Source organism: Corvus moneduloides, chromosome 7, assembly GCF_009650955.1.
Source record: "Corvus moneduloides isolate bCorMon1 chromosome 7, bCorMon1.pri, whole genome shotgun sequence".
Classification (NCBI taxonomy): Eukaryota; Metazoa; Chordata; class Aves; order Passeriformes; family Corvidae; genus Corvus; species Corvus moneduloides.
This window is the reverse complement of record NC_045482.1, coordinates 7,998,694-8,019,039: the sequence shown is the minus strand read 5'-3', so window position 1 is coordinate 8,019,039 and position 20,346 is coordinate 7,998,694. Positions and strand designations below refer to the sequence as shown.

Below are 20,346 nucleotides of genomic sequence, written 5' to 3'. Positions count from 1 at the left end.
GTCATTACTAGTAGAAAAAATAGCAGAGATCACGATTTCACCTATATAATCCCATGCACTTGTATAAAGTTCAGCGAACACTCAATCAGAAATGATTATTTAAACTCTTAATTCATCCACATTGTTCTCTAGTAACAGAAAAAAGTCTAACCAGCAGTACTGTGCTGGTAAGTGTTCCTGGTGCTACTGGATGAACTGCTGCTGTATTACATATATGTACATATGCATTATATACCTGACAGACCAGATCAGACCCCATCTGGTCCAGTGACCAAACCATAAAAGCGGCCACAAATGCCACCAGGGACAGGGGTGGAAAAGATGTGAGTCAAATGTGATAGTCTGCAATGGAGCATGGCAGGCATCTGTCACACAGAGCTCCTAGAGATTGTGGTCCCTTCCTGCTGAGATACGAATAACAGCCAGGGGTTAGACCCGAGTTAATCTGCGTGTCTACCTGTGGAATACAGTGCCCTTGACAGCAGATGTGCAAGACCTGACAGTTAAGAGACTTAAAACCACTAAATATCAATTTTGGTACACTGTAGGGTTTTTATTTAACACGGGCTTATAATACTAAAATTTTTAAGGTTTAGGAAAAGTAATTATCTTTTCAGCTGTTAGTAAAGAAAAATACAGTTTAAGCAGTAAGGCTTTATAAGACAAATCATAAAGAAAATTTACTCTGCTTTTGCTGCCAATCTGAGAAAAGATTTTCTGCAAATTTGTAAGGAATATACCGTAAGAAGAAACACTAAACTCACCTGAGATAACCAATCCCATTAAAATAGCAATTTTAGGCTTTCTATGTTTATATGAAATTTTATTTCTGAATGACTTTTTCCCAAGGTATAGTTTCCATTATGCAAAGGATAATCCATGATTCATGCATAGAAACTCATCTAATTAATGTAAGAATACTTTGAACAAGATCACAGGAGTGGCAACACCAGAACAGGTTATTGGTCTGTTATGTCAGGCATTTGCTTCTGGGGTGGCCTATATACTTGGGGGAAAAAATCAAACAACAACAAAAAAATCAAACAAAAAACCCACAACCCAAAACAAAAGCAATTTTACACATAGAGGAGGGAACTTTGCAGTATTACCCAATGATAAAATCACCTCAGCTCTGGCAGCCGAGAACAATCATTATATTTTCAACTGCAAAAGGACAGATAATTCTTAAGTATTTTCATAGTATCTGCAAAAAGATCTAGCTTATTGTACATTTTAACGTTTTTTAAGTTCTACAAACATGTAGTTTTTCGTGGTGGTCAATACCAGAAAGTAGGTCACACAGTGTGCAAAAAAAGTGTTTGTGGTAGGAACTGGGATGCTTCATCTGAAGCAGAGAGCCTGAGCCAGCAGCAACTGAGTCAATTCTGTGCGATCTTCATTAGAACAGAAATGCTATTTCAGTTAAATAGCTTTAATTTTGGTACCTTGTTTAGCTTTTTTTTTTTTTTCTATGGAAGCTCCGATTTGGGAGCGCTGTCCTTGGCAATGTTTTAACCAAAGGCTTGTGGTACTTGGTGCTTCTCTTACAACCCCAGCTTCTTGAATCTGCAGATTCCAGAACGTCACGTTTTTAAAATGCCAGAAAACAAAAAGGCAACAGCAGAGTGCCGAGCCAGAGGCAGGACTAAGGGGCCCAAGGCATGGAAAGCCGGGCTCATGGTTGCTGGGGCCCCACCCGCGGTGCCCGGGAGCCGAGGCTGCGACATCTAGCGCTGCCTGCCCGGAGCCCCGTGGAGCGCCCCTCCTGCTCTGCCGGGCGCTGGCGATGGCGGGGCCGGGGCCGCCTCGGGGAGGGCCGGGCGGGGGCGGTGCCACCGCCGCGTACAAAAGGCGGTGCGCCGCCAGCTCCGAGCCCGCAGCTTTCGGCGGCCGTGAGCACCGAGCCGGGCGTCGTGCGGCGCTCGGCCCCTTCGCGGCGGAGCGTCCCCGCCGCCCGCGGCGCATAAGGCCAAGGCTTTCCGACTTCAGCTACAGTGCTAGCTAAGTCGGGGAAGGCAACACGAAGCGAAGCCGCGCGTCCCTACTTCTCTCGGCACCGGGCAGCGGCGGAGCGGGCCGGCATGGCGCGGGCAGCGGAGCCGGAGGGCCGGCGGCGCGGCGGTCAGTGCGGGCGGGCCGCCTCCAGAGCGGTTCCTGGGCGCGGAGCGGGCGCGGGTGACCGGGCGGGGCTGCCCGCGGGTGGGGAGCACCAAATCGCATCGTGTCCCGGTGGTGCCTCCGCTCTCAGAACGGTGTCCACGGCAGCGAACCGTGCCTGCGGTACCGAAATGCGGTAGATGTGCCCGCATTTGCTTTAGCATCTGTTTCTTATTTCTCATTTAGGATCTGTGATTGCCTATTTTACGTCTGCAAAGTTTCTTCTTTATCTTGGACATGCACTGTCCACTTGGGTAAGTAAAATACTGGCCTGGTAGAAGTAGGATTTGATTAATCTGGCTATGATTTACCTGAGCCTTATTGGTATTTTCCAAGAATCTTCACAAACTAGCACACTAGTGTCTAGAGGTCTTGTTACACCACCTTGCTGTTAAAAGTCTTCATAATCTTTACAAGATACACTGTAGTAGGTTTAGTTTTTGCGCATAGTGGAGGACTCAATTTTTGGAGGGCCTGGTTCTGTACCTTTTAATGTTTTTAAATAACTGCAGAACCAGTGAAAACTCCTTATAGAGGAGCAGAATGAGAGACAGCCCATTGCAGCATATATGTAAAGGACTCATATACTTAGTGATGGGATATGCTCAGTGTTTACAATGGACCCATTACTGCTACTCACTAGCTAATTTGTTGAAAGCATCAGGAGTTGTCCTCTGTAAAATTGTTTGCCTCCTTCTGTGCTAGTATAACTTACTATGCCAGCTTTTACTCACTTGAAGAATACTAAAAAACAGCTACCTTAAAATATGCACTAAAAATAGACAATCCGGTTCTGTTTCACAGAATAAAATTAGGAATATGTGTGTAACAATAACAGAATCCTAAGTCTTCATGCAATGGCTTGGTTCAAAAATAAATGGAACGTTTCCCCCCATTTTCCTTGTTTTGTGTTTTGGTCCTGCATTTGGACTGGTTTGATGTATGTATTGAGCAAATGGTTGATCTACAGTTACAACACTGCATGCCTAACTGGCAGCTTCTTGCTTTCACTAACCTGAAAGGTCGTACTGATGTTTCTCTTAGTGGAAAAAGGCTTTGGGTGGTATCAAATGTTTGTTTAAACAAGTGCAATTTTGGCAGTTGTTAATATTGAAGGAGCTGTTTGGCTCACTGCTTTTTAGAGGTCAGGGTTGTTGCCTGCAACAACTTTTGTCAGTCATGCCCACAAAGTGCCTCACTGGCAATTTGGCCAACCCTGCTTAGTCCTCTCTGAGCAGTGCTTCACAGCTTCGCGGTGGGATTGCTCTGTCCCTCAGTAAAGGTGACTAAGCAGAGTTAGAAAACAGTGTTGCACACAGTAACAAATGTTTGACTACAAGATGTCTGTGTAGCAATATTAATGGATACTCCTGGTCATGCCGTGGTGGGTTTTGTGCTGAAAATCTTGGCTCAAAAAACCCTCTATCAAATCTGCTCAAACAACAGAAGTTATTCTACGCCACCTTATTTTGACAGAACTGGGTGCAGGACTTCACCTTTTGTATCTCCTAAGCTTTGGTGTTCCTGTAGTGTGAAGGCTTTTGCTAACAGAACAGTAAACAAATACCTGAATCTTCAGAACGCCAAGTAATAGATCATCTTTGTTTTAGAATGGTTCTGTCTACAATACAAAACCTGAGAGAAGTGGGCTTTTGCTGTAACTAGGAGATCTAATTAGGTTTCTGTGTTACTATGCCATTCCCAAATGCCAAGAGAACCTGTAAATGATTAAACACGTCACATCTCCAGAAATGTTCAGACTTGAACAAAGTCTAGACTCTGTTGGACTCTTGCTTAGTAAAGTATTTGAATGTGTGCCTGGCCTCAGGGATCTTAATAGGCTGGACAACAATGCTGAACTGGAGTCTCAGACCTTACGCTGTTGCTGTCTATCCCTCAGCAAGAAGGAAAGAACGGCATGGGACTGGGTTCACCTTGTGGCTGTCATGCCTAATGCTTCCCAGGAGATCAGTTGATTGCAACTTCCCAGCCTTATCTGTGCCCCTCAGGCCTCAGGAGGCCTGTCAGTAGGTGGTAGCCTGGCTATTCCTCAACTTGCGGCTCAGTTCTGATGTGCGATTGTATACATTCAGTTTAAGGTGATTATAAAGGTGACTATAATTACAGAAGGGGAGGAGCTGTCTTTAAAAGGATAATGATGCTAAACAGCTGTAGCTATTAAAAAGTTTTGAAATATCCACATTTGAGACATTTTAAGGTGGGATATGTAATCAAGGTTCTTTCTGTTTCTGAAGACAATATTTGCTGTTCAAATTTCAGTAGATCTTAGCTTGAAATTGCATACCTGCTACAAAGCTCTGCAATTCACTAATACTGTTCTTCTCCTTTATCTTTGCTTGTTCTTCATGGTTTTTAATTCTTGAAAGAAAATCATACTTCCAGGTTGTAATAGCTGTGGTTACCCCAAAAATTATCTCTGAACAAAATACTCTGGGTAAATGTGTTGGATAAAGTTTAACAGTGTTCACAGACTCTAAAGTGAAGTGTACAGCAAAATCATGATGTCTCTGGAGTCAAAGGAACATTTCCATGAGTTTGAAGTGAGATTCAGTTTTTCACTCTAACAGTAGTGACTGGCACTGACTTTAACATGCTTAGATTTTTTTTAAAAATGCCTTTTTCATCTTGTCAGAATCCAGTAACTGAAACATCTCTGCACAAATAAAAAAACCAAACTTAATATGAAAGGGTTTTTTTTCGGCTCATTTTTCTAGCTTAATAAACAGTTATCTGGGTTAATTCACCTGCATATATTTTAAGTGAAATTGTATAAAATACCACCTCAGGTCATACTAAGTTTAAGTGAAAGCTGGACTTGGGAAACTATATGCCTGTGGATTCATTGCTGGCATGTGTTCTATGTATTTATACTAACTAACCATGGAATGTAAGTGGAACATATTTACAGCAGACCTTAGGTGTCTCTTGAGTGAAAAATGGTTTATAATATATGAGAGGAGACATGTAAGATGATCATGCTTATAGTAGCATTTGTCACTGGATTTAGTTTAAAAAGCATACAAAATACCCCATGGTTTTTATTTGGACGGATTAAATTTTTCTTTCCATGATTGGAATATAATTTTTTTCAGCCTGTGGTTAAGGACATATGTACAAAAGTTTACATGTTACAATGCTTACGGAAATCTCCTTCAGTGAAGTCAAATAACATTAAAAGGCAAATGCTTTTTATGTCTGTACTAAGCTGAGGACTAATCACCCTTCAAATAGTATGCTTTTTTGTGTATCTCTTGACTGCTGTGTTACATGATAAGTTAGATATGGCAGGCTTTGATTTTTAAAAGTACTTTTATGTTACACCTCCCCCAGCCCTTCTGACTATTTGAGGTCCTTAGAAATTTGTACTCTTTGCTGTATCACATAGCAGTTGTTTATTTAAGATAAATCAGCAGAAGAAAACAGTTTCATGTTTGGTTTGTAGAAGACTAATGTTAGGGACCCTTATTAAACAACCTGTGTGCCCCAGAATGGTATAAATGATTTCTATTCATGTGCTTTGTTACTGATTACAATAAAGCATTTTCTGCCATGCATTGCTTGCAATATGTTTAAAAGTAAAGTGAGATGTGACAACAAAAACCTCCATGTATTTATTAGCAAACCTAAAAATGTTTTGAGTAGTATGAAAATTACTTCACTTGGATGTGTTTAACAGTTGAGGCTTCCTTCTTGTACCTGTAGCAAGTGGTATCAGAACATGAACATGTTGTATTCTAAATACTAGGTTAAATGGGCAATAGGCTAAATGGGCTGAACTAGCAGTGAGTTTACGATAGGTTAAATGAGCTCTGAGTAATATGCTAGTGGTTAACACTAAAAACAGCTGAAGTCCATTGATTTCAGAAACTTCAGTTAACATTTACCCATATCTATCCTGAATTGTATGATGACTTGTTTTCACTTGACTCACTCTTGTGTTATAAAGCAGGACTTAAGCTTTGATCATCTAAGAGCAAACTTCTGTCTTGAAAAGTTATTTAAATAGTGATTGGTAAATCTGTTATTAATATTTGATCTGTGGAGAACTTGTATAAGCTTTTTGAGGTTTTTTTGATGTGGTCGGTGACAGACTTTGCCCAGTAATATAATAATAGAAAATATCTGGGATTTTTGGATTTGTGGTATTACTGTAATGATCCACTTGATTAGGATAGATGATCTTAGTGATACTGGGATAAAATCCATGGTGACAGGATGTAGCAATCAAAAAACCAACAACCACAAAAGAAACCCACATCACCTCTGTATGTGTAACAAACCTTTATTTTAGTACAGACTTTTGACGGGGCTTTAGTAAAATAGTGAACTTGTGTGCTTCTAAAAGTGAAACCAGTAATGTTGTGTATGTTCTCTTATTCTTAAAGGGAGATCGTATGTGGCATTTTGCCGTGTCTGTATTCCTGGTTGAACTTTATGGAAACAGCTTACTCCTGACTGCGGTCTATGGCCTGGTTGTGGCTGGATCAGTTCTTCTCCTGGGAGCCCTTATTGGAGACTGGGTGGACAAGAACTCCAGGCTCAAAGGTTAGATGCCTAGAGCAGGTTATTTACTTTACAGATGGATCGAATTCATGTTAAAAAGGTGAAGCTGACAGATTGAATTTCTCATCAGATACGAGAATGGGGCTTGCTCATCTCCTTTAAGAAAGGCAGAGTGGTTTCAGAGTGGTGATGGTTATACAAAGATACTCTCAAAGACAGGAGGAAAACAGTTTTAAGTCACAATATGCTATTACTCAGCCTAAACCCATCATGTGTAGAGATGTGTGGAAACACAAAAGGTAAAAAATACGTAACTTTAGGACTACAGACCAAGTTCTTCTTGCATTATAACACTAACATACACTTGTATTATTTGTTATCTTCTGTCTGGATACAAACATTTTTCACTTAAGTGTAAACACACTGCATTTGTGTTATGCATATTGTAACTATATATGCTCTAGTCTGTTTTATAAATAAAATGGGATCAAGTTCTTCAAATGAATTTTTACTTCCCAAAAATTTTCAGAATGGTATCCCATCCATGGTAGGTTGAAGATGAATTTTAGAGGCTTGAGCTAGGTTTTCACTACTTGAAACATACTGCCAGCATTTAAACAGGGACTTAGATTGAGAGAAGACCTACCTGGACTGTAAATCAAGAGCTATGAAGTTACATTAGACATTAGTTTGTTTCTCTAAGACAATGGAAGATTCAGAATCTACTATGAAGTATACTTTTGCCACTTATATTTTGGGGGAGACTAGGAAAACAAAGTTATTTAAAAAATATGTGCATGTTCCTTAATTATATCTGCCTTAAGGCTGTAATTAGCTCATTCTTATGTTCATAACTGTTGCTCTCTGTTTGGTTTTAACAGTGGCCCAGACATCCTTGGTTGTGCAGAATTCATCTGTCATCCTGTGTGGGATTATCCTGATGATTATCTTCTCGTTTAAGACACAGCTCTTGACATTATACCACGGATGGCTTCTTGTGAGTGCTTGAACTTGTTGATAAGAAATTAATTTACAAAGAAACTTTGGGGAGCATGGGAAATGGATGAATTTTTATCTTTTCCCTAATCTGTATAGGCTTTTCTGGGAGCTAAAACTGGCAAATGAAACTGCACTGCTTAGGTAAACAGAGATGAAGATTGTTTTCTGCCAGGAATTGTAGACTTGATCTTGTTTTGTCTGAAGAATAATGCTAAAATGTATGGAATCAAATACAAAAGTCTTTTCTGTTTGTGTACAAAGTGGAGATCTCCATCAGTTTTCTCACCTTGTAACTCTTTCCCCTCATCTCTCTAGACATTGTGCTATATCCTGGTTATCACAATAGCAAATATTGCCAATTTGGCCAGCACTGCCACAGCGATCACAATTCAGAGGGACTGGATTGTTGTGGTTGCAGGGGAAGACAGAAGCAAACTGGCAGGTGAAATATGTTGCCTTTATAATACCTTGCATGTCTTACGTTCCAAGATTGATTTTTTTTTTTTTTTTTTTTTTTTTTTTTTTTTTTTTTTTTTTTTTTAAGACTAGAGTTTTACAGAAATCAGTACATCTTTGAATTCCAGATATTATGAGAATACATCAGGTAAAAGGGCAGCCTTTATTTTGCTCTTCCTTACTATGGACTACAGCTACTGAGATCACAAATTACTGTTGTGGTTACAATTCAGTTAGGCATCCCCAAACTTGTTTTGCCCTCCTCTTAGTCCTGCTGCAACTCTGTTAGGAAAACTAGTCTTGCTGAACAAGCCAAGTGTTGCAATACTTTATTTTTAGGTCCCTGGAACGAAACAGAGAACTCTTGTGTAACTGGGCTCCTCTCATAGGGATCAAAGAAAGAGATGCATGAGAATGAAGTCCAGAACAGTTAAGTAGGTGTATTAGGAAATTGCCAGTAGATAATACTGTGCATGCAGGCACATTTGAAACCTTGCATTTCTCTAGCATTCAATGTCTAACTCAGAGCTGTGAACACTTTCCTTCAGCTGGAATCAGAAGCTCTGCTTTCCTTTCACATCTGATGCTTTTGAGCATAGACTATAGACTAAATAATCTTTTCCCCCTGTGCCTTGCACTTGCACGGTGACATTGATACTACTAGGAGAGAGAATTCATTCCCATTCATATTCTATTGCTGTTTGGTAGTCGTGATGCTACTTGGATGTGAGATATTGGGAATCTCACCAACGATACACAAAGCAAATTACATAAAAGGGTGTACAACAGATCTTTGGCTGTCTTGCTGCTCTGATTGTAACAGATAGATAGTGTGGGAAGCAGCATTTTTTTTGTGATTAATTTGGTCAGGCTATATGGGCTCTGAATCAATCCCATAAGGGGACTTAAGCCTCCTCAGATTGAGGAACTGATACTGAACTGCAAACAAGGCACAGAGCAGTTTAACAATATGAAGAACTCTATAGGTCACTAACTCTGGAACTAAAGTTTAAGTCTGACATACTTTAGATACCTTCAGGCTTAGACAGCATTTCAGCTTCTGGACTCTAAATTTTCTATAAAGCTGCCTAAATTGCCCATAAAGTTCAGAGTCCTTTTAGAAATCTGAGCCCTGTATTCCAGATTTTTACTTGAGGTTTATCTCCACTGAAGGAGTATTATTTACCCATCTCATCCAGGAAAGGCTAATTCTTAGATGCATTAAAAGTGTCATACTTTTATTTCCCAGTCTACAGGTTATACTCCCTAGTCTTTTATTTTGACCTTGCAGTGCCTTTCTAGGTCATGCCTTCTGTAGAGCAGCACTACAGGTGAACTTTCTTCATGCATGTGAATCACAGGTACAAAAATAGCAGCTATCTGTAAAAGTCTTAGGTTAATGAGAACTATTAAAACTTGTGTCAGATCTTATTCAGCAAATCATCTCCCCCATCCCTGTCCCATATACTACACATGAGATAAAGTACAGATCACACCTGCAGAGAGCTGCTGCCTGGGAGTCAATCCTGCCTCTTTACTGCTTCATGAGCTCAGGCACAATTGTATGACCACTTACATTTTTGTACTGAGAAATCAGGCAAGAGGTTACTGTAAGTTCTCATGCGACTTGATTGAAGAATGAAAACAACCACTGAATTAAGCACCTTAGTTGAACAGATTTATCTAAAGCATTCCTTTCAGGCTGAATAGGCTTGTTTTCTGTTTAATCATGGTGTAACTTGGATGCTGTTGGAATTCCTAACCTTAAAAAAAAAAAAAAAAATTAAGTGCTGACACTGACTTTGCAGAAGATACTGTTGTCCACCTCTGCGCTGTTACCTTTCCTCAGAGACGTCTTAGCTATGCAGGTTAGTGGAACAGGGAAATAAAAAAGTTACCTTAACTCTACTTTGTTGACCTTGATAGTTTTCCTATTCACTCTTTGTACCTTTTCCGAGTGGAATTATTAGCTTCCTCAAATAACTCAAAAAACAAAGGTTAGTTCTTGGAATTTTTAAAGCCAAATATTATGCAAGTATCTAACTTAACTATTTGACTGAAGGTTAACATTGAGTTGACTTTGAATTTTAAATAGAGTAACCTGAATGCTTCTTTGAATGGCAAGGAGTAATTCTCTAAAGATTCAATAAAGCAGCTTCATACTCATGTAGAGTTTCACTTGCCCTTCAAAAGCTCTAATTTTATAGTAGGACTCTAAAAGGGTGAAACCCTTTCACATGTGAAACCACTGAGTGTCTAGCAACTTTTAGGAGTGGAAGAATGGCACTATTAATTGGAAACTTACAGGAACCCAGATAGTTTAATGACAGTAAAGTAGATAAGATCGAGCTGGGTGAGGCATTCCCTAGCAGCAAATGAAAGATGAATTTGTGCTGAGAATGAGCTGCTTGTTTTGACTGTAAACATCAAAGGACCAGAAAGGAGTGAGGACTTTGCTCAGTAAGATCTAAGGACGCCTACAGCTGCCATCAACCAGTGTGACTTAACAAGGAAATGTAAAGCCATTTCAAAATTCTCCTGCCATCATGGTGGTACTGTGGCCACCAGCTATTAGAATTAAATAGAGGAGACTCAGAAATATGTGTTCCAGTGTTGGGAGATAGATTACTATCTTCACAAGAAACAATTCCACCTTATGAGATTCCTGGAGTTGTGCATGCTAGGTTTGAGTGTTACAGGGATAGAGCTAGGAGTCCACAGTATCAGTGCTGTGTAAAAGTGATCTGAATGATATCATGATGAACAGTTCTACCTGATCTCATGATGAACAGGACTATGCTGCCACTGTAAACCCAGCATGCTAAACCTGAAAGACCTCACACAGGCGAAACTAACAGCAGCAGGGATTTGGCTTACAAACACCTTGGTTGCTTGCAGAGAACTTAAACATTGAAAGAGTCTGTAGGTGCCTCTGGTTACTCCTGCTGAAATCACTTACAGGTGGAGCAAGACTTGTAGCTTTACCTTTATACATGTGCAATTCACAATTATGTTAGTGAATATTTCACTGTAAGTGTTCACCAATCATTTCATATCATCAAATAATTTCTGACAGATATGAATGCCACAATAAGAAGAATTGATCAGCTGACCAATATCTTGGCCCCAATGGCTGTTGGTCAGATAATGACATTTGGCTCCCCGATGATTGGCTGTGGATTCATTTCTGGCTGGAACCTGATGTCGATGTGTGTGGAATATCTGCTGCTCTGGAAGGTTTATCAGAAAACCCCTACTCTGGCTCACAAATCTGCAAAAGTTGAAGCATCAGAACTGAAACAGCTGAATGTAAAGAAAGGTACTGAAAACACAGAAGTAACTATTCAAATTCACTGTATATTCATTGCATCAGTCAAGCCAAGTGTTGACTTTTGATTTCCACAGGCACTGCTTTGAGGTTATATATCTTTCTACTCGTAGCTTGGAGATTTCATGTTTGGGGTATAGATACCAGAGACTCTAATCTAAGTAACAATACTCAGCTTTTTGAGGAATAAAATTTAGCCGAAGAATTAATTCTCTCCTCTTCATTAATCCCTTAGAGTTACAGTCTGTTCTGTAACTTCAGGCTGATCATAAAGAATGTTCCTATCCATCTGTACTATAGCTAAGGAGCTGGACCAGATCCTTGGCTCTGTAGTGTCTACGGCCTCTGTAAGACTGTTCCTTGCTAACTGATCTCTGCTTACACATAGTACTAACAGGCTTTTGGGAGGTTGCAGAATAGATGGTCGTATTTCTATTCTGACATGATTGAATGATTTTTACATGCGCCAGGGAACGATGGAGAAAAAAAAGAAACTCTTTTGGCCTTCAGTTCTGCTTCCTTGGTCAAGTAGTACAAGTGGGATATGCAGTGTAGATGACTGTGGCTATTACTATAAGATTACTATTACTATATCAATAAGAAATTGATACTAACACTACTTTAGGTAGTCTTAATACCAGAAATTAAAATTGTTTCAGAAACAGACTTATTATTGTGAAGTATTGGAAATGTCAGATGCTGAAATACTAAACTTAAGTGTTTCCCCATTTTTAAGGTAGCAGTATATGAATACTATTGAAAGCTCATGTTACGGGCTCCCAGCTACAACAGGCTGTGGGTTTTTGTTTGGGTTTTTGTTGTTGTTTTTTTGGGGTTTTTTTTGAAATACAAAGAATTCCTGGGTTTCGTTTAAATACTAGCTAACAATCTTGTCTCAATATATTGTGAGTTAGAAAGCTGCTATTAAAAGTACTGAAGAGATCTATCTTCCCACCCATCAGATCCACGGTGGTAATAGCTGGTCCAGTAAGCTGTTGGACCAGGCTGATGGCACTCTAGTATTAGAGAACAAGAGAGTGTAGAAGGCTCCATAGCTTTGGAACAGGCTCTTATATACTTCTGGAGAATGAAGCATTTAGCAAATGTCAATAAGTAGGAAACACTTCATCTTTGCTGTTGCAGTATTCTGATTTCATTAGAAGACTTGTGTTTTTAAAGTTGCTGAAGTACTTCATGTGTCTCATTTGCTGTATGTGAGTAGTTTTGAACTTAACAGTGTAAAAACACTGCTCAGGCATTTAGACATTTGTAGAATTTCTATCCTCCTTACTAGTGTAAATACTGCTGTGAGTTTTTGGATTTTTGTTTGGGACCAGTGGAAGTGCCTTTTTCCTTTATTACAGTGAGAATGGAATTGTAGAAATGCATAGTCTGAGATTTTGGGGTTTGGTTTTTTTTTTGTTTTTTTTTTAAGTCAAGCTTTGAAAGCTTTTGGCTCTGGACAGGCTTCAGCCTTGGTTCTTCTGCCATGACATGAGATACTGACAGATGTTTAAGTATTCCCTTCTTTTTTCAGTCAGTGCTTTTAAGCATACAAAGCTGTGTGACATTCGCAATCATTAGGCAAATGATTTCCCTATGGAACTGGAGCATTCAGTCACAAGTCTAGAAGCAGGCAATGCTTTCTCCTATCACTGTTTAATTAAATAAATTGATAGGGACAAAATTTACTTGATCTTACTCCCTAGGTAGGATTTAAGAATGCTTTAAATGATTTAATTTAGGTAATTAAGAGAAAGCTTGGTAGTGGAGTTTGACTGATGCACTTCTGCAGTAGCAAACCTAGTGTAAACAATTGTCTGTCACTTTACACTGTGCGCTTTGCAGGCAGGAGTGTATCTGACAGCTCCATTTCTGTTTGCAGAGAGTGACATGAAACCCACTGAAGGAGTGCAGTTAATTATTGAGAAAGATGTAACTGGCTTTGAGCCCCAGCAGGAGAAGGAAGTCGGCTGTGCTACCCGGATTGCTGAACCTTTCATAACGTTCCGGGATGGATGGGTTGCGTACTACAACCAGCCAGTGTTCCTTGCAGGCATGGGCCTTGCATTTCTCTATATGACTGTTCTGGGATTTGATTGTATCACTACAGGCTATGCATACACTCAGGGGCTGAGTGGCTCTGTGCTAAGCCTCCTCATGGGTGCCTCAGCAGTCACTGGAATCATGGGAACAGTAGCTTTCACTTGGCTTCGGCGCAAATGTGGCCTCATTCGTACGGGCCTTATTTCTGGAGTTGCTCAGTTTGCTTGTTTGATCTTATGTGCCATCTCTGTATTTATGCCTGGAAGTCCTATGGATTTGACTGTTTCCCCGTTTGCTGACATCAATGCCAGGCTGTTTGAAAATGAACCATTGCCTACTATAGCATCTCCAGAACCTGAAATGATTTTTGCAACTGGAATGCCCAACTTGTTAAATGGGTCTATTGCTCCTGCTAACAGTGACCCAGAGATGAGTCCTGAGTCTGTGCCTTTAATCTCTGTTAGTCTCCTGTTTACAGGAGTCATTGCTGCTAGAGTTGGTAAGTACTATGTCTCTATTACAATTTGGTTTATTATCTGCTTTTAATTCTAAAAATTATAGTGCCTGTCAACTAAATACAATTGATTTTAGAATTAGAGGCTATAATTGAAGTGTTACATCATGTTTCTGGGGCTAGTTGATTATGCTTTACATAAAAAGGAAATGATCCTGCAATAGTATCACCAGGGTGAAGACTGCAGTACTAATTCCATGTATATTGTATGTCACTAGTAGGAGAAAATTTACCACATTTGGAGATGATTGTAACGTATTTTTTTGGAAAGCTCATCTCTAAATGATTTTTGTTCACAACCAAATGAAACCACTTGTTACTAGGAAACAGAGCTAAACACATCTGCTATGAAAACCTTTAAATTTCACACTTTACTAAATTAATCCACGTATTAAAATTGTCTAATCTTGGACTTCAGAAGGGAAGCTTTGATTTGGATGACAGCCTAATTTTTTGAGGAATTGCTGGTTAGCATAGTGTTAGTATCTGTCAACAGAATAGGCAGTCAAATATATAAATGTAATGAACCATAGTGGTTATCTGTAGAATCTTTATACTCAGTTTCTGCAGTTAGTTTTTGCTGAATTCTGAAGGAATAAAATACTTGATTCATATGTATTAAGATTGTTTGCAAGATAAGCTTCTAAAGCTGAATCACAGACTAAACCAGTATGGAAGCTAGTGTCAATCATTTAAAATTATTGAGTATTCTGCATAGTTTAAAAGAGGCTTGATTTTTTTGCAAAACATTTTGTCCAGAGCCTTAGTGATTGCAGCTAGCATGAATACACTGTAAATAGCTGTAAGCCAGCTATTTAAGCAAGGAAAGGATGAGTAAAACATTGGCTTGATAGTCATGGTGAAACAGGATGTGACAGGCAAGTTAATGTGTAAAGTTGTATGTATTATTTCAGGAAATTTTTGTAAAAGGAAAGTAAATTGCTCTTGACTGTGAGCATGAAACCAGTTCTAGTTAACAAGAGGATATCTTAGCCTGTGTATTTTTGGCAGAAGTGAATTCTTGGAAGGATGAATTTAATTGTGCCAGTGATGAGTTTGCCATGAGAAGCCCAGCTGTATGGATAACTGTTTTTTCTCTCCATAGGCCTTTGGTCCTTTGATTTGACTGTCACACAGTTACTCCAAGAAAACGTCATAGAATCTGAAAGAGGCATCATAAATGGTGTCCAAAACTCCATGAATTATCTTCTTGACTTGCTGCACTTCATCATGGTCATCTTGGCCCCAAACCCTGAAGCTTTTGGCTTATTGGTGCTAATTTCTGTGTCTTTTGTTGCAATGGGCCACATAATGTACTTCAGATTTGCCCAGAAAAGCTTGGGAAAACAACTTTTTGTTTGTCACACTCCTGATCCCAAAGCAGCCCCTGACAGTTCACCACCTGGTAATACATCTACTGTCTGAAAGGATCCACTTCTCTTACTAACTTTGCTTCACAAATATCATGGTTAAGCAGATATACTTCCTTTTATGAACCTGCCTGAGGTGTTTCTCTAGAGTTCAATGTGTAACTTAGCTGTCTGGGGAAGCTGTCCCAAGAGGGAAAATTCCTATTACAGTGACTCTGTAAATGTTTCATGTTTGGCAGAGGACAGCCTGGTTGGATCTTGACAGCTGCTGTATCAAAGGTTCCCCACAAGTCATATGTCTGGTGTTTGATCACAAAAATACTGTTCAAGTTCCATTGCTGACCCCCACAGTGATACTGTTAAGTGGTCATACATACCCACTTAACTTATGAATTCTGAATAATTCTTGTGTGCATTGTGTAAAATGAGGGTTTGTTCTTTTTCTTAGTTTCTTTAGAATAACTTTTTTTACAGTGTTTGGTTGGTTGGAGTTTTTCTCCAATATTCTTTTACCATGAACAGTTCTGCTCACCTATCTTCTTAAATTGGTGTAAACATCCTCTGTAAACATTAGACTTCAATGGTCCTTGTGGCTTGGTTCCTTGTAACTCACAATATTCTATGATTCTTCTTGGATTCTTCAAATGGACTTGATTTTTTTTTTTTTTTTTTTTTTTTCCCAAAACCTTTATAGTATTTTATGTTTTGGTTTAACTTTATGGAAACACCTTTGCAGGTTTTTTGCATGTTTCCTTACAAATTAGACAAGTGTTAGGTACAAGATATTGTATTACACTTTTGTTGCACTTCATCGAGTGAAACAGCCTCATTTAGCAGAAGCTATTGATGTAATATTACAAAGCACAGCTTTTTAATTGCAAATGGCAGGTTTGCTCGGGTTTGATGTAACAGAAAGTGCTAAGGTCAGGAGTACTGGTACAGAAAGATAAATTCTAGTGCTAACTTAGTTTTTGCCTCAGAGTACAAGCAGCTTAAGTTGATTTTCCAATATATCGGGCTTTAACAGGGTTTCTGAAAACAATTGCATTTGAAAATAGTTAATATTTCATTCAAAAGGTGGATTACTTGCATTTATCTGATGTGTATGTGAATTTTGACTTTGTTCTAAAATACTGCTAAACCAATGAGATGGTGGACTGAGAGGCCTTCTAAAGCAACTTCAGAGCAATGAAAATATGTCCCTCTGTTTAATAAGTTCTTGCTTTTTTTTTTTTTGTTTTGTTTTGTTTTTTTATTACCCTGCATGCATACTAACACAGTACTTCCATAGTCATTAACCCTATGTGCACTTTTGTGGAAAATACGCACTTTGCTTTCTCTGTAGAGTTGAACCTGGTGGTGTTCTGAGTTTTCCTATGGCTTGGCAGTCTGACTTCTAAATTTAAATATTGGTAAAACGTTTGTTTGCAAAATAAGTAGTATGTGAAAACATAATGTTAGCAACTTGTGGAAAGTATCCTCTGTAACTTTTAAGGGGTTTTTTTAATTTTAGGTACCGTCCTTCACAGTCATATATGTTGCCAGACTTCAACCCTGGAATGTGTGTGAACTCCATTGAAACTAAAGGCATGACACCAGGGCTGAATCTAGGCCTGACTACAAAAGTCATCACAACTTTTGTAACAATTACATTATCTATCAAAGAATGTAAAGAACCTCTAGTGGCTTTTGTCTCAGATACAATGTTTTGTAAGAGGTGTGAAATGGAATGAATGGTATTCCAATGTACAACCAATGGACTTGGAGCCCATAGCTTTCAATAACTGGATGTAATGACTTTTCTCCTCTAATGGACCAAACCTAATAATTACTCTATGTTGCTGAAAGCTTCTCAGGGATGTTTTCACTAGGTTTATAAGTGTTTATAGTTTGACCAATCATTTGGATTTTGTTTAGATATAATAAAGAAAAAGATGTAATTTAGAGTAGGTTTAAAATTTGTGACTCAGTCCCGAGTGTAACTTAAGGAAAAGGGAATTTTGGCATCAGCAGAATTTGTCAGAAGACAAATAAAACAAGCTTATGTAGATTTGTAGAGTAAACATGTCCAAAGGATAGCCTTATGTGGTATATGATAAGTACACTAGTAAATAAAATAGCTCTGATTTGCCAAATATATTTTTTCATGTGTATCTAATCTAAATTGGGACCAGATTTTAATATTGTTAAATGTAAATAAAGGCAGTCCAGATGTCAGTGAATGCCTCTATACTGCACTTTGAAAAACATCTGAATGCCACTGTATGTCTTGGACTCACTGGCCATCAGGGAAACAATGCTGAAAATGCAGCTTTTTTTTTTTTGCACTGTCTACAGTGCACAGAACCCAGGGTGCCTAAAATTTAATGCTGTAGCACTAAGCACCAGACATCCCAGAGAGGATGTATTCCTGAAGTCTAGAGAGCTCCAAAAAATGACAAATAGAGCTGGGAGCATGCCATGTTCCTGCCTGTTCCCAAAGGCTTTTTTTTTCTTTCTTCAAGAACAATTTAGTCTTGTTTAATTTGAGTAGCAATTTGTTTCATAAATAGTTCCACTAGATAGTGCAGTACTATTGGGAGAGGACTGGAGCTTTGTATTTTGTAAACATGATGTGGTTAGGATTCATATGTGCACATCACAGCTGGAAGGCAAGACAATCCTAAAATAGAAAAGTGAATGCTACTTTTAAGAGGAATAAGGAGGTTTAAATTGGAAAACTTGTGTATATTGGTCTGTGTTGAACATCAAAAAATGTATGCTGCTTGAGCACAGCCCATTTGTGTGTGAGTCCAAGATGTGTGCAGACACCTGTCCTCAGTAGTGCTTTGAAGCAGTGTGGAGCCTGAAGTCTTACTTAGCAGGGCTTTCATTAAGTAAGCATTTTTGGCCTTGTATTTATTTATTTTTTTTTTTTAAATGTCCAAATTGGATGAAAACTGCCCTTAAAAATGTACGCACTAGAAATCACTCTTACCAGAATATTTTATTATACAACCTTATGCTGGACATAGTATTGATTTATGTATTACTATTGTTAAAGCTAATTAATAAATTTGCATAAAAACTTATTTGTCCTGTATTTTTCAGTTTGTGGGTATCTTGGTATGTTACACTTAGCATGGATTCTGAGCAGAAAACTTGTTTTGTAAGATGGGTTGGAACAGCCATGAAGCACAAAGAAATAGCATTAAGGAGGACACAAACGACAAATGTAGTCAAGATCTTTCAATGACCCTGTAACTCTTTGGTGAATTGCTTTTATTTACTGTCCACTGTGGTAAGTTAAGACACAATAGATGAAGGTCTTGAAACCTCAGCCTGGGCCTTGCATTGGTGATAGAACAGTTTTGTGTCTTGGCCTGCTGAGCAAAAGAAGGCAAATGATACCTTCCCGTGTATCTTTACCATACTGAATTTGAGATGATGGCCTTCTGCAGCAGCAACCTGTAGGCGAGAGCCCTAGGCATAGGAGTGGTCACAAATAAATGCAGTATTTTTAGTAGTCAAGTACATTTCGAGACTAAACCCAGAATGTTTCATATAGGACTGCTTCTGGCTTTGTGTATTTAAGATATGTTTGCACAAAGAATTGATCTTTATAGATGTTTCATTAGTTCACTAGGAGTTTTCTGAACTGATTCCTCTTTGAACTAAGATTTTCCTAGAAACAGACCTTTATGGTTTGTCCCCCGTTGTTAAGGTTTGCTTTCTTCACTGCCCCTTACAAATTAAGACGTGTTAGAATACTGACTTGAAAATGTAGGTACACCTAACCACACCTGTAAATATAAAAGTAAAAAGAAAAAGATTTGTGAATGGTATTCTGTACTTAGTAGGTAAAGAACACTTCTTTAAACTGAAGAAGTCCCTTCACAATTTACTCTTTGATGGTTTCACTGGTTTTTTCACTCAGTTGTAAGCATTTTGCAGAGTTCTGAGTTTTTAAAGCCCCTGTGGAATTCACTGCTCAGCAACCAAAGGTAGAATGATTGGAGATATCTACTGCTGTTTGTTTGCTTGTTGCACTACTTGGCTTACCAGGTAGTTGAGATACCTGTGGAGGGGAAGGTATATTGTATAATATGTATTGGATTCTTCCCCTCTGAAAGATTTAACTACTTTTATTTTCAAAAGCATTTTCTTAAAGTGAGCACTGGTAATGGGGTGTGAAAGTTGGATCTTGTTAAAGAAAAAACAGTGAACTCAGACCCTTCACTCTAAACTGTTTTGTTTCTTTAATGAGAAATCTGACTCAGAAATTTCAAAGGAGTAAGCAGGTTCATATCTAGTAATTTTAAAATACTACAGTCACTTCAGTATTTGCTTCTGTAAAGTACGTGGTGGATGTCCTAGGAATCAGAGTGAAGACTGTTCCTGCTAGGGAAGAGTTCAACTAGTAGATGTGGCTTTTCTGGATCTAGCATTCTCGAGGTAGTAATGCCTTTCTATCTGCCTCAAGGCTGGCCTGCTTTCAGGTTCTCCAGGAATATATTGTGCTGTACTTTACATTCATGTCTTTCTCAAATACTTAGTACTAGAGAAGTTAGTAAGCGTTATAGTCCTTTATTGTCTTGCCCTCTGTAGTTACACATTCTCTTTCCTGCTTGTGGGTACTTTAACTGCATGCTGTCATAAAAAGTATTTTATTCCTGGAATAAGACTATGCCTTTAGCTTCTGCTTTAAGAAAGACACTATTTTGCCACTCTGAAGGGCAGAAAAAACTGAATAGGGATGTTTGCTTAAAGGCTTGCAGAGAGTATGGACAAAGTGCATGCTGCTCAATAATGCTTTTTCAAATACTTCAGCTTGTCCTTGTGTGGGTCAATATTTCTTTCTAGTTAAACTTTATTGTATTTGGTCACAAGGGAAGCATGCAACTGTGTGCTTTCTACTCTTGGTTATAGAGTGATGTAGCAATCTGTTTTCACACATGCAGAGTTAAGAGTTC

At 38.7% G+C, this 20,346-nt stretch overlaps 1 protein-coding gene across 1 annotated transcript; it reads left to right on the top strand.

Moving 5' to 3' along the window:
• The first annotated feature begins 2,081 nt into the window (after positions 1-2,081).
• On the top strand, positions 2,082-18,465 carry SLC40A1 (solute carrier family 40 member 1). Its single transcript, XM_032114198.1, has 8 exons — positions 2,082-2,121; positions 2,344-2,411; positions 6,564-6,723; positions 7,563-7,678; positions 7,996-8,122; positions 11,213-11,455; positions 13,350-14,009; positions 15,130-18,465. The coding sequence occupies exons 1-8, from the start codon at positions 2,082-2,084 to the stop codon at positions 15,447-15,449; spliced, it is 1,734 nt and encodes a 577-aa protein (XP_031970089.1). The 3' UTR covers positions 15,450-18,465.
• The last annotated feature ends 1,881 nt before the right edge of the window (positions 18,466-20,346 follow it).